The sequence below is a fragment of the Gadus macrocephalus genome, chromosome 16, assembly GCF_031168955.1.
Source record: "Gadus macrocephalus chromosome 16, ASM3116895v1".
NCBI classification, from domain to species: Eukaryota; Metazoa; Chordata; class Actinopteri; order Gadiformes; family Gadidae; genus Gadus; species Gadus macrocephalus.
The window spans coordinates 11670091-11683987 of NC_082397.1; the positions used below are offsets into that span (position 1 = coordinate 11670091).

Consider the following 13897-nt stretch of genomic DNA (forward strand, 5'->3'; position numbering starts at 1 on the left):
GCCTCACCCTGACTGCTCCCGACGAGCTGGCTGTGGCCTTGCATGATTGACTCCGCTGTCGATGTGTGAATGTATGAATGAATGGTTATATGTCGCTTTGGATTAAAGCGTCAGTAAATTCTCCTAAATGTTAATGTCAGGTCTTGGTTTGTCGTCGTTCGTTGAGTGCGTGGTATTTCTCTATGAAGGGGGGGGGGGGGGGGGTGTTGATTTTTAATGCTGCGTGAGCACCTCACAAGGGCAAGGGTGGATTGAGCCAGCTCTTTGCTTTCTGCAAAGCGTATTAAGCTGGCTGTTAATGATTTCTCAGACTGTTTAAAGGTAAAATGCAATCAGACTGTTGTTGTGTTAACAGCTGCGTGACACGGCTTTGTCCGACCGGCTGTATTGAGTTACACATATTGGTGGGTCTGGAAAATCGCCTCCTGAGATCTTAATCTGTGCTTTGTAGGGAGGGTTTGTGTTTTTTCAAAGATCAACTTTCCGAAATTGGGCCACTACATTTTAACCTGAATTCATGGACTGATAGGCACAAGGTCACTCACAACGATGGACTGTGTCAGACTGTCCTCTGTGGTAAATGCATGTGTTAACTAAACCCCTCTCTGTGTGTGTGTGTGTGTGTGTGTGTGTGTGTGTGTGTGTGTGTGTGTGTGTGTGTGTGTGTGTGTGTGTGTGTGTGTGTGTGTGTGTGTGTGTGTGTGTGTGTGTGTGTGTGTGTGTGTGTGTGTCTCAGCTGCTGTCCTTCCACATGGCGTCCATCAGTGTGATGGTGCTGAACCTCTCCCTCTCGGAGTCTCTGTGGCACATGACGGTCACCAGTCTCGGCCTGCTGCTCGACCATCAGAGTAAACGGTAACCATGCAATCCACACGCTTATTGATCCCGTCCATCGGCTGCTGCTTGTTGCTACGTCTCTTATGTCTGAGGGGAAGGATCGGCTCCTGGGAAGAGGGTTTGATCGACTCTCCGCAGAAAGGTTCTTGGTTCAAACCCAAATGTTATCGGTCTACCTGTAGGCATCCCTCAGTGAAATGCACTTGTCTCTGCTCATTGACCTAAATCTTAAAAGTTGTCACTCTTGGATGAAAGTGTCTGATAAGCCACTCATCAGTAAAATTTCTTAAAGATCCCCTATTATGCTTTTTCGACTTTTATGATCTATAAACGTTGTTCTAATGATTTATAGTCATGTTTAACCATACTAAAGTGTTAAATAATTGCGTCCATGCATTTAGACGTGTTCCCTGCTGACCGTCTGGGCTGTGCAGAGCGCTAAACACTAGGGACGCCGGTCGCCATTCACTTGTTCAAATTTCCGGGATTTATCGACGTAGAACTATCTGGATTTTCCATGTATGGTAATGCTGCAACATGCTCTTCCGGAAGGTAACCAATCACAACGGAGTGGGGTTGGCAGGAAATGCTGAAAGCGCTCGAAAATCAACATCGTTTTTTGTGCTGTGATTCGGTTCAGGTTGCTCTATAGGAGTCATAAATAAGAAATGAAGACCAGAAAAGTAGTATAATAGGAGATCTTTAATTAATAAATGCCAACCCATTCAGTTTGACTCTGTGTTTCAGGTTGGCATGGGTCTTTACTGCTGGGCAGTTGAGCAGCAAGGTCCTCAAGAACAGCCAGAAGGTAGGTCCCGACATAACGCATGGGGAATGACGCCCGACAGGAACCGTCCTCAATTGACCCACTGAGCGTCCCCCCGTCTGTCCCAAGGACATCTGTCTGGCGGAGGTGTCCCTGAGCCTGGGCCTGTCCGGGGACGTGGGCCTGCCGGACCTGAGGCCCCGCTCCCTGTCCCTGAGCGTGAGGAACCTGCTGGCGGAGCTCCACGAGGGGCTGTTCCTCAGCCAGCTCCTGCTGCCTCCGGCCCCCTCCGCGGGCCCCCACACGCAGGCTGGTGAGGCCGGGGATCGACGTCGTCAGCCACCCGTCTCCTTCCGCCCGCCGCTCCACACAGTGGTTCAACCTTAATGACATGGCCGTCTGCCAGGACGCACTGACCATTATCACACACACACACGCACACGCACACGCACACACACGCACACACACACACACACACACACACACGGTTAAGTCAGGCGATTGCCTTTCACCCCGAAACCCATCTTGCATTTAGCTTTACTGTTTCTCTAGCATATTTTGAGTGCAGTTCAATATCAATTCAAACTGAAAAGCAGTTTCAGGATGTAACCACTTTATTACCATTAAAAACGGGACCTGGTAACTAAATCCATTACTTTTGTTGAAGTAACCTTTCAAACACGGCCAGGTAAAGGGACCCCAATGTGTGTCTGGGCGAGGACATTAGTTTACTCGCAGGCTACACTGCTGCGTAATTGTAGAGCATTCATCGCCACGGTTGTACCGTTAAGTGAATGTAATCAATTATTTATAACCTTTCAGCCGGCGAGAACGAGCGGTTCGTCCAAACTGAGACGGTGGAGCGTTTCCATCAGCTCGTTCCTCAGAGCGTCAACGTGGAGTTTGAAAACACCAACATCACCCTGTCCATGCAGAGCCAGAAGAGGTGAAGTCATCCAGCACGACACCTCTCTTATTATCCTGCTCAGCGACTTCCCACACGATGGGATTTGGTTTTACTTTATTGACGACACGTCATCGTCCGTAACTAAAGAAGGCCGTGACAGTGTCCCTCTGTGCCTGAGTGAGTGTTAATGTTGTTTTCGTCCCTCCTGGACGTGGCCCTGACTCCGCCTCACGCAGACACCTGAACTGGACCCTGAAGTCTCTGAAGGTGGGCTACAGCCGGGACGAGGACCAGCCCGCCCTGGAGAGCTTCACCCCCCCGCTCTGCCTCCCCCACAGCAGCCTGGGGGTCATTCTGGAAGGTGAGCAGACAGACAGATAGACAGACGGAGAGCTCAGGCTAACTGCCAGCACTGAGGAGGACGTCTGCACACCTAGGAATCCAAAAGCAGCGTGTTTTTATTGATCTCTTAAAGGGGTCACGTCATGCTTTTTCGACTTTTCCCTTTGCTGTAGACTGTTACGGATGTATACGTTTTTTACCTCTGCTTAGCTAGAAAAATCTAAGTCCGAGCCAGGAGGAGTATTCGCGCCCATTGAGAACGCCCCTCAATAAGGGTCTGAAACAGCTTGTTTGCGTTCAAACTTTACTTCCCTAATATTGGGACGTCAGACTATGCAGTGGGCGGTGCTGTAGTGCAGAAGTCCCCTTCCGGCTCCCCCGAAATGTTTGCAAATTCTCAGGGGTGTGATTTTGCCGACACATGTGCAAAGCGTTCGACCAATCGCATCGGAGGGGGCGTGCTGACCAATCACAGCACAATGGGCTACTCGGGAGGGGGGCCTAAATGCGACACGATACAAATCAGACCGTCTGAATAATAAACGGTGTGAGAATAATAAGGAGTATTTTTAACATACAGGCAACATGTAACCCTATTTTAGTAGTACCCCCAAATGCAATAACTAACCCTAATAAATTGTGATCGATCGATATATCGGCCGATATTTGCGTTTTTTACGTGTACCGGCATTATTCTTTTTATTTTTTATTTTATTTTATTTTTTTTCCAGCTAGATTTACAGATGTCATGTTGTCATCATTGTGTAATTTTTATGAAGGAAATTGAGGGAGCAAAAGCAGTATCGGCTCGAAATATCGGCTCAAGAAAATCGGCATCGGTATCGGCTCGAAATAATCCATATCGGTCGATCCCTATAAAAGCACGATATGGGATCTTTAACGTTTTTGTTTTTCATTGATGTTCCCAGATGGCCTTCTACTCTCGCAGAGCCGACAGCGGATCCTCTGCCTGAACGCTTTGAAGACGGACGTGATGGTACGAGGAACCTGTGCTTCCCGGCGTTACCGGTTCCTTCAGGAGAAGCCATGTTGAGCCGTTTGACTCACCTTCTTGTTGTTGTCTTTCCGCGGGTCTCCTCAGGTCACATCAATAAACATCTCCGGCTCCGTCACAGTCAGCACCTGCATCGTCCACTACCGTCACCAGGAGTTCTCCCATTGGCTGGATCTATTTCCATGGAAACAGCTGTTCCACAGGAAGGCAGCGCACAGGAAAAGGTGAGTCCCTCGGCCGTTGCGTTGTCACGGCGCCGGTTGCCCGGCGGCTGCGATCGGTTCAATATTCGTATCAAGTCAAGATACGTCATTATGTATATTATGTAAAAAACGTAATGATTTGACAGGTTAACACCCACATTTATAATTTATAACACGCTGTCTTTATCCACTTATATGTATCTTTCAATCTTTAACCCTTCTTTTCTTTCTTCCTCCTCGTGTCTGTGTCTTTTTGTGTGTGTGTGTGTGTGTGTGTGTGTGTGTGTGTGTGTGTGTGTGTGTGTGTGTGTGTGTGTGTGTGTGTGTGTGTGTGTGTGTGTGTGTGTGTGTGTGTGTGTGTGTGTGTGTGTGTGTGTGTGTGTGCACCTACATTTCCCTGCCTCCCTGACTTCCTCCTCGTGTGTGTGTCTATGTTTGTGTCTGTGTGTGTGTGTGTGTGTATACATTTCCCTTCATCCATGCGGTTGTGTTGTGTTGTGTTGAGTAGACCATTAGAGTATCTGCATGCCTTTCTGCCCTCCAGATGGTTCCCCCGCCTGGACGCCCCACTGACGCTCACCTCCTCCGTGTCCAACGTCAACGTCTCCGTCCAGCTGGGGGACACCAACCCCTTCGCTCTGGGCTTCATCTCCACCAGCGCAGGTACTGGGCGCCCTCACACACACTCAGTCACACAGACACACAGCCTCACGCACACAGACAGTCACGCAGAGACTCCCAGTCACACATACGCACGCCTGCAGACAAAGACACACGCGCACACAGTCTCACATGCAGACACACACGCAGACACATACACAAAGAGGCAGACACGCACACACACAGACACAGACACACAAGTACACAGACACATACAAACAAACGCAGACACACACACACACACATACACAGTCAGACTCAGACGCAAACACACACACAGTCATACGCACACACATAGACAGACGCAGACGCACACAAGGTGAAATCAGGTGAGGTTATCGCTTGTGGAACAATTTTCACAAGACTAAACCAAAACCAACACTTATGATGAGGATGGGTATCTTGTGGTCGTTTGTTTGCGTGTGTACGCATATTTAGACATTGCAAATACACCTGCAGTCCCTCCCCCTTCCCCACCACACTCACTTTGTTCATTGATGAACTTCCAAAGCCTTCACAAATCCCCCGACCCCAGGGAGATTAGATAAGCTCTGCTTGTCTTCCGCACGCCGTGCCACACCGTGTAACACATTAACCACCTGTTCCTTCCTGTACGCCTAGCCGGCGTCGCAACGCACACCTCAGACACCACAAAGTTATCAGTGTGTGTGTGGGCGTGCACAGGGGAGGAGGGGGATGCTGTGTATGGTTTACTGAGACTGAAGTGAAGTGAAGTGTGGGTGTGTGCGCACAACTGTGTGTGTGTGTGTGTGTGTGTGTGCGTACGTGCACCTGTGTGTGTGTGTGTATGCGTGTAGCCCCTGTCTAAGCAGCACTGTCTCCTCTCCACGTCCACAGAGCTGCAGCGCTCCGTGAACCAACAGGGTCCTGGTGCCACCCTGGACCAGGGGGGTCCTGGCTCCCCATGCGTCCAGCAGCGGGCCTCTCTGTCCCTGGACCACTTCTGGTGGAGGGTGGGCCAGGGCTCCCACATCCAGCAGGCCCCCCACCCCCCGGGGAAGCATGTCTGGGGGGAGGCCCTCATCCTGGACTGCCTCACCCTGAAGGTACGATCTCACTGGACCCCCAAAGACTTCTCTGGGACGGAGCAGAGTTAAGATGCATATTGCTGCACTGCCTGTTTCAGACGTTTATTAAGATGTCGTAGTCATGTTTATTTTTTGGTTTGTTTCAACCCACAAATATCTTTGGAAAAGGCAAAATCTCAATTATAATCAGAATAAATTCTCGTTTTTTGAGGTTCATCTGAGGTTCTCTCTATGCTTTAATACTTTTTACATTCTCTGGAAATCGTCATGCGTCTGTGTTATTATCTCAGCATGCATCCTCATCATTCATCATTTATCTCTCCCTCCTGTGTCCCTTCAGGGGAGCTACCTCAGCCCCCTCTCGGAGCCCCCCAGTCTCCAGCCCCCCAGCCTCAACCTGACCTCCAAACTGACCGGGCTGCAGGTGGAGCTCTCTGAGACCTGCACCCTCTGTCTGTCTCGCCTGCTCTCCCTCTTCAGCCTCCCGGCCCCCCGCGGGGCTGAGGGGGCCGGCTCTGCCTCGGCCTCTTCTGCTGCAGATGACGCTGGTTCACTCCCCTCCTCCTCCTCCCCCTTCTCCTCTTTATCCTCACCCCCCTCCTCCTCTTCCACCCCCTCGTCCTCCTCCTCCTCCTCTTCCTCCTCCTCTTCCTCCTCCCCCTCCTGCCCTCCCCCTCCCCTCATGTTCAACATGGAGTGTGGTCTGGAGGACGTCAATATCTTCACACTCTCCAACCTGGCAGGTAATTCCATTAGAACGGTGTCAATATGAATGAGTGCAGTGTCCACTGGGAGCCACTAGAGGGTGCTAAAGGGTAGTCATGGTTCAGCATGGTTGGAATAGTTTGTGGAAATATATATACTGTTGGATACACAGGAGTGTAGTCCTCACCACGGTGATCGCCACACAATTTGGACTCAATTAGGTTTGATTGCGACTAAACCTGCAGGGAGATGTTGCAGCAATAGCACCCGGCAGCAAGTATAAACTGTCAAATTAATCTATAACCGAATTACCATGGTCCTCTTCTAATAGTTAAAACACTCGCCATAGCAGTAGAGGAGGCATTGAAACGAGCAGGAGGCCTCTGATAGATGGATAGATGGATAGATGGATAGATGGATAGATGGATAGATAGATAGATAGATAGATAGATAGATAAGAACTTTATTAATCCCTCAGGGAGGTTACTGCAGGAAATTGCACTTCCAGCAGCAGCAAACACCACGTCACAAATAGAAAAGCAGTAAAGAACAAAAAATATCTACAAATATAAATGTGCAAAAATTACAAAATGCGAAATACTTGTACTCTGGCGGGGAGTTTTCCAACAGGCCACACGTGTAACAGCGCTGTTGTTAGTGGCTAAAAACAAACTGGGCCCATTCACTCCCTCTGTATAGGGCTGAACCATTTTGGGAAATAATCTAATTGCGATTATTTTGACCAAAATTGCGATTTAGTATGCGATTTTTCTTTTAAAGTTCCTTATGTTCTGTGTTATTCACTAAACAAGCAATAAATCATTCTATAGTATGACAAATACAACATTGGAAGCAGTCAAAATACTAACTGCTCTTTCCTTTAGGCCAGTCCTATGTGTTGACTTGAAGTGATGCATGAATTGATATTATAACATTGTTATTTAACTATTGAATTGTAAAAAATAAATAAATACCAAACTTGCTGATCTCCAGTCAATAGCAGTAAAAAAAAAAAAAAAGAACGCAAATTTTATAGCAGCGTTGGCGATTAGTACATCGCGTTCTGTTACATCGCGGTGTCGGTTTGAATTCGATGATTCGTTCAGCCCTACCTCTGTAGCACGCTGTGTTGAACCTTCACTGATGACCCCCCCCCAGGGGCGGTGTCTCTGCGTCTGGACGGCGTGGAGGTGCGCGGCGACCGGGGGAGCTCCAGAGTGTCGCTGGCCGGGGTCAGCCTGGCCCTGGTCAAGGTGCTGGTGGATAACATGGAGCCCTGCTGCCCCGCCGCCCAGACCCAGACCCCCGGCCCGGTCTTCAGCCTGAGCGCCCTGTCCTTCAGCCACCGCACTGACTCCCACACCCTGGAGGTAGGCTCGTCCCCGGCCCTCCTCCCAAGCTCCTCCAATATTATGTCCTTTTTATCATATTGTTTTTATTATATGTAAAAAAAATTAAATTCAATTTTTATTGATTTATTATTATTATTTTTTTTTTTTATATATATAAACAAATCTGCGCTTTATAACTGTATAATCAGGAGTTTAATACGTTAAAATCACACACACACACACACACACACACACACACACACACACACACACACACACACACACACACACACACACACACACACACACACACACACACACACACACACACACACACACACACACACAAAAGCATTTCCCTCTGTATCTATTTAATTCTAGATAATGAGTTTGTGTGTTGTTAATAGCTTGGGTTGTGTGTTGCCCCACTATAAGGAAAAAATCTGGAGCTCACTCATTTTCAACCCCCGTCCGCCACATGGTCTCTCTGTCCTCCAGATTCAGTGCGACCAGGAGCTGGTCCTGGAGTGGACTCCGTCGGACCACATGTTCCTGTACCAGCACATGACCGAGGCCCACGCCTGCTGGCTGCTGCTCACTGGGGAGCAGGACGAAGACGGCTCAGTCCCTCCCGCGGGCTCGGAGACCGCTCCCCCTCCCGCCCAGCGGAGGGCGCTGTGTGTGAGCGTGGAGCTGGGGCGCACCCGCCTGACGGCCCACGTCAGCGAGGAGAACTACATCCGGCTGCACACGGAGGCCCTCTCCCTCTCCAGGCGGGCGGGCTGCATGGTGCTCAGGTCGCCGCTGCTGCTGATGAACTTCGACGGCAACGACATCTTCTCCTTCCAGGACCTGGACGCGCGCGCCGTGCAGGAGCCGGCGGAGACGCGCCCCCACCGGGAGTCCTTCCCCTTCCTGGCCACACCCCACAACCGGGCGTGGCTCTTCACCTGCCCCAGCGTGGCCGTGGAGTTCCCGTACCAGTACAACTTCTCCAACACCTTCGACATGGCCGTGAGCGTCCAGAAGTGGCTGAAGAGCCTTCACCGGCCCGCTGCCCCGCCCACCGCCTTCGCCGCCGCCCCCCAGACCCTGCCCCCCGACCTGGTGTTCCGCGTGGGCCAGTTCTCCTTCGTGTTCCTGGACGACGTGTTCGAGATCAAGCTGAGGGACAACTACGAGCTGATGAAGGACGAGAACAAGGAGAGCGCCAAGCGGCTGCAGCTGCTGGACAAGAAGGTGGCGGAGCTGCGCAAGCAGCACGGAGAGCTGCTGCCCGCCCGCAAGATCGAGGACCTGTACAGCTCGCTGGAGCGCAAGCACATCGAGATCTACATCCAGCGCTCGCGCCGCCTCTACGCCAACACGCCCATGCGGAAGTCCCTGCTCACCTGGACGGTGTCGGACCTGGAGCTGGTGGCGCTGGCCGACCGCTCGCTGCACGGGCCGGAGCGCGTCCGCGACCAGCTCAGGGACATCGACGGGGTCAGCCCCTTCCCGCGGGACGGGCTAGCGCTGGTGGTGCAGTGGTGCCGCGCCGTGAGGTTCAAGCTCTCCGCCTACCTGGGTGAGTCGCCGCCCTGGGGTGGAGGTCAGACCCAGAGGGTCGCCGGCATGTCTTGTTCTGTGTTTGTCTGATGGGAACTAGGCCTGCACGATGAATCGTTATAAAATCGCGATCTCGATTCGCCCCTGTGTGGATTTAAGTTTTAAATTTTGTTTTTTTTAAGCCTTCATTTACTGGTGTGTGGAGTTGGTTCAGTAGTTATAAAAGGCCAGCAGTTAAAGACAATGTGCTGCTATATGTACAAAATAAATCAATCCGTTTTTGATACTGCACTTTAATCAGTTATAAATGGCCTCAGAAACACACCGTGCTAGAGGTGCCAAAATACTTGTTTGGTACTGCCGTTTGTTTTTTTTGTCATGGTTCATGAGTGCAATAAAAATTACATTACGTGAGAAAAAAATCGTGGCAGAGAATCGTGATATCAATTCTAAGCTAAATAATTGTGATTCATATTTTTCCCCCAAATCGGGCAGGCGTAATTCGAATGCAGGTCAGTGCTAATGCTAATGCTAATAGCGTGTCCTGCTGCAGTACATCTATGTTTAATTGTCGTTGTTTGTTTTGGTAGGAAATGGATGGACTTATCTATTGGAGCTGCTACTTGTTCTGTTGGTCCTTACTTTAGCTTCGAGTTTTTTCCTGAGCACTAATTTGTATTTCTATTGAATTACATCCTGTGTCTTCCACTGCTGCTGTGCTGTAACACGGGGACCTCCCCTACGGGGGTTTAATGAAGTCCTATCTATCTACCGTCTCCTCCACTGCCCGCTGAACAGAGCGGCGTGAGTGTAATAGTAAAGCGTGTTCTTGAGGCTGTCCTCTGTGTTCCAGTGAGGATCCGGGACTACCCCCGCTACCTGTTTGAGATCCGGGACTGGGAGCTGTCGGGGCGCCTGGTGGGCACGGAGCAGGACGGGCAGACCCGGGCCCACCGCAAGCAGACCCTCCCGCTGGGGGCGCCCTGGGGAGACGTGACGGTGCACAGGAACATGCCCCCGCTCAAGTTCTACTACGACTTCAAATGTGAGTCGCGGGATTCGAACCCGCAGCGCCGGCTCCCAGACGAGTCATGACTCATTCACTTATCGACAGTGCTTTGATCCATGCGGATGCACCGTCCGTTCAGAGGCATGTCATGACGGAGCAGGTGGAGGTTAGAGTCTGTGGACCGTACCCAGTGCCTTTGAGCAGGGAGTCGAACCCTCTCCCGCTCCTGTTATATCCTATTATCACCTGAGCTCCTCATGGGCTGCGCCAGGAAGGTGTTCAGGCTCCTCCTCCCTCACACTCCTACCCGCTGCCTCAGGTCTACGGACACGACCACACTCAGAACCCCCAGGACCAAGCTACGGACCTGGGGTGACGGGGCCCTCTCATGGGCCGCAACCTCCCTCTGGAGCTCCCTCCCCAGCCACAACCAGATCCCGACAGACCAACACACTCCCTTCATCTAAACAGGCCCTCAAAACCCACCCATTAAGATTGCTTTCACCACATAACCTCCTTCCCTCTCTCCCATTCCTCCCTTTATATCTTTCTAATTATATCCGTTCTTATGAACTGGTTTTGATTTGTGTTCACTCGGTTAAGCGTCTTTCAGTATTTAGGAAAGCGCTCTATGAGTCCAATGTGCTATGGTTCTCTAGAAAGTGCTGACGGGGATCGTTTTCCTCCGCAGCCACCATCTCTCTGTACACCATCGTGTGGGGGCCCTGCTGGGACCCGGCCTGGACTCTGATTGGCCAGGTGGCGGACCTGCTGACCAAGGCCTCCGTGGACCCCTCGCCTCAGCTGGCCTGGTGGGACAAGAGCCGCCTGCTGCTGCACGGGCGCTTCGTGATGGACATCGACCACGCCAACCTGCACCAGCTGGCCACCGAGGTGCTGCTCCGACTGACTGACTGACTGACTGACTGACTGACTGAAGTCCTCTAGCTCAGGGTTCCTCAACCTTTTTATTGCTGAGGCCCAGTATGCATATTTGCGTATTATATACAACCAGTAGGGGTCGCTAGTGGAGCGAACATAGGTCAGGATGACGTGTTTCCCATTCCGACTTTCCAACTCTGACCGTTATAACGAGCATATCACCGTAGTGTTTTATCTTCTTTGCCTGTGTAGTAATGTCATGTGTTGGTATCGGATCGGCGCATAGACATGCGTACTCGCCAATACCCGATAGTGCCTAAAAGGCAGCATCGTGGGAATTTCCGATTCTGGTATCGGTATCGGAACAACTCTAGCTCTAACAAAATCAAATGTTTAGGAGTTTAGGAATGGTCCTGACTTTCTTCCACATTTCCCGCAGTAAACTCGATTCTTCGTTCTTCTAACCCAGGACCCGTACAACACGATAGAGAACCTGCACTGGGAGTGGAACAAGGTGAACTACGACTGGAACCCAGGCCAGTTTGTCTTCAAAGGAGACATGGACGTAAACGTCAGAACGGCCTCAAAGTAAGTAGAGGAAGCCGTTCCTGCTGTCCGAAAATAACCAGAATCTCACGCATTTACATTAATATTTTACATTCAGGGCATTTAGCAGACGCTTTTATCCACAGCGATTCACAATAAGGACATTTGTCAGAAGAAAGAGAAACAACAATAGGTCGCTGTCGGTACAGTAACGATGCTATCTTTGTTGTACCATATACAAAGATAGCTAGGATAAGATGCTACACAATGCTAAGTACTATTTTGAAGTGCAAGGACGTACAACATACAACAAGTGCGTACATTAAGTGCCAGGACGCACAACATACAATAAGTGTGTACATTAAGTGCCAGGACGTACAACATACAATAAGTGTGTTCATTAAGTGCCAGGACGTACAACATACAACAAGTGCGTACATTAAGTGCCGGCCACTTGGCACTGAGCCTGATAATAACCCCCTTCCTCTCGCTCCAGGTACGACGACATCTGCTTCCTCCACCTGCCCAACCTGTGCATGACCCTCGACCTCCAGTGGCTTTGTCATGGCAACCCCCATGACCACTACGCCGTGACGCTCTGCTGCGCGGAGAACGTGGCGGACGTGACCTCGGGGCAGCCCCACGACTCGTACCGCGCCTTCCGCTCGGAGAACCTCAACCTGTCCATCACCATGGACCTCAACCAGCACTGTGGCACCGGTAGGCCATCACTATGACTACCAACATCATCACCATCACTGCTATAGCCAACATCATCAACATCACAACGACGACTAACGCCATCACTATGACTACCAACATCATCACCATCACTATGATAACTAACAGCATCAACATCACTATGATGACTAACAGCATCAACATCACCATGACTACGAACCTCATCACTATGACGACTAACGGCATCACCATCACTATAACTACTAACATCATCACCATCACTATGATGACTAACAGCATCTCCATCACTATGACTACCATCACTATGACTACCAAAATCCTCTCCATCACTATGACTACTAACATCATCACTATCACTATGACGACTAACATCATCACCATCACCATGACTACTAACATCAGGGTGTAGTCATAGTGAAGGTAATGGGAAGATGAAATGCCGGGCCGAGCCGGCATTTCATGGTTTCACGGTTTATTTCCTACTCTCTATTTTTACGCAGTCCTGAGCACAACAATCGTCACAGAGACTACCCCCCCGATGACTAGTGAGTGAGCGGGGACGAGCCAGAGCGCTTTACTTTAGTGAAGCACTCTGAGTCCCACATCTTAGTGACTGCTCTGTGTGCGTCCCCCCCGTCCAGAGCCCTGCCAGCCCAGGATGCTGTTCTACAGCAGCACCCTGCGCTGGATGCAGAACTTCTGGGCCACCTGGACGGGCGTGTCGCGGCCCATCTGCAGGGGGAAGCTGTTCAACAGCCTGCGGCCCATCCGCAGGAAGCTGGGCCAGCACTACAAACAGCTGTCCTACACCGCCGCCTTCCCACAGCTGCAGGTAACCGGGCCACACTCGTTCACAGCCCCTGGTCATCTGCCATGGGCCCATGGGCGGGCTTCGTAGGATCTGCGTCAGGCAAGGAGTCGGTGTTAGTATAGCCTTCTTGTTGTGTTCGCGTTTTCTCGAGTTTTTCTGACTGTTTCAGACACACTGTGTTTGAGTGTGTGTGTGTGTTTGAGTGTGTGTGTGTGTGTGTGTGTGTGTGTGTGTGTGTGTGCGTGTTCGCGCGCGCTGTTCTCTGTAAAGTGGGCATTCCAATTAGAATTGTTCTCCTTTTTCTACAAAGAGAAATCCATCTTTCTGTATCTATCTGTGTGTATGTCTTTCTCTCTCTCTCTCCTCTGCTCTGTTGTGGTCGCTGCTGTTCCCCCTCCATGAATATCGCTGTGTCCTGTCCTCTGAGCCGCATGTCTCTGTGTCCCCCACCCCTCCAGGTCCACTACTGGGCCTCCTTCGCCCAGCAGAGGGGCATCCAGGTGGAGTGCAGGAAGGGCCACATCTTCCCCCGGGGGGCCCAGAGGCTCATCCCACAGGGTAGGACACACTGGAACCACCGGGGA

The 13897-nt window shown here is 50.8% G+C and overlaps 1 protein-coding gene across 4 annotated transcripts in view; it reads left to right on the forward strand.

Annotated features, from left to right (window-relative positions):
- The window catches only part of LOC132474547 (bridge-like lipid transfer protein family member 2), a 77887-nt gene that overhangs the window by 2051 nt on the left and 61939 nt on the right, over positions 1-13897 (forward strand). For 3 of the 4 annotated variants that reach the window (XM_060075310.1, XM_060075309.1, XM_060075311.1), the window contains exons 6-23: positions 737-855; positions 1585-1645; positions 1733-1916; positions 2426-2549; positions 2747-2871; positions 3782-3849; positions 3955-4091; positions 4579-4733; positions 5589-5797; positions 6120-6522; positions 7643-7854; positions 8314-9382; positions 10217-10408; positions 11064-11266; positions 11724-11842; positions 12297-12520; positions 13144-13334; positions 13772-13871. In XM_060075310.1, the coding sequence (XP_059931293.1) occupies positions 737-855; positions 1585-1645; positions 1733-1916; positions 2426-2549; positions 2747-2871; positions 3782-3849; positions 3955-4091; positions 4579-4733; positions 5589-5797; positions 6120-6522; positions 7643-7854; positions 8314-9382; positions 10217-10408; positions 11064-11266; positions 11724-11842; positions 12297-12520; positions 13144-13334; positions 13772-13871 (3895 nt within the window). The remainder of the gene's footprint in view (positions 1-736; positions 856-1584; positions 1646-1732; positions 1917-2425; positions 2550-2746; positions 2872-3781; positions 3850-3954; positions 4092-4578; positions 4734-5588; positions 5798-6119; positions 6523-7642; positions 7855-8313; positions 9383-10216; positions 10409-11063; positions 11267-11723; positions 11843-12296; positions 12521-13143; positions 13335-13771; positions 13872-13897) is intronic. The other variant, XM_060075312.1, reaches the window with a different exon arrangement.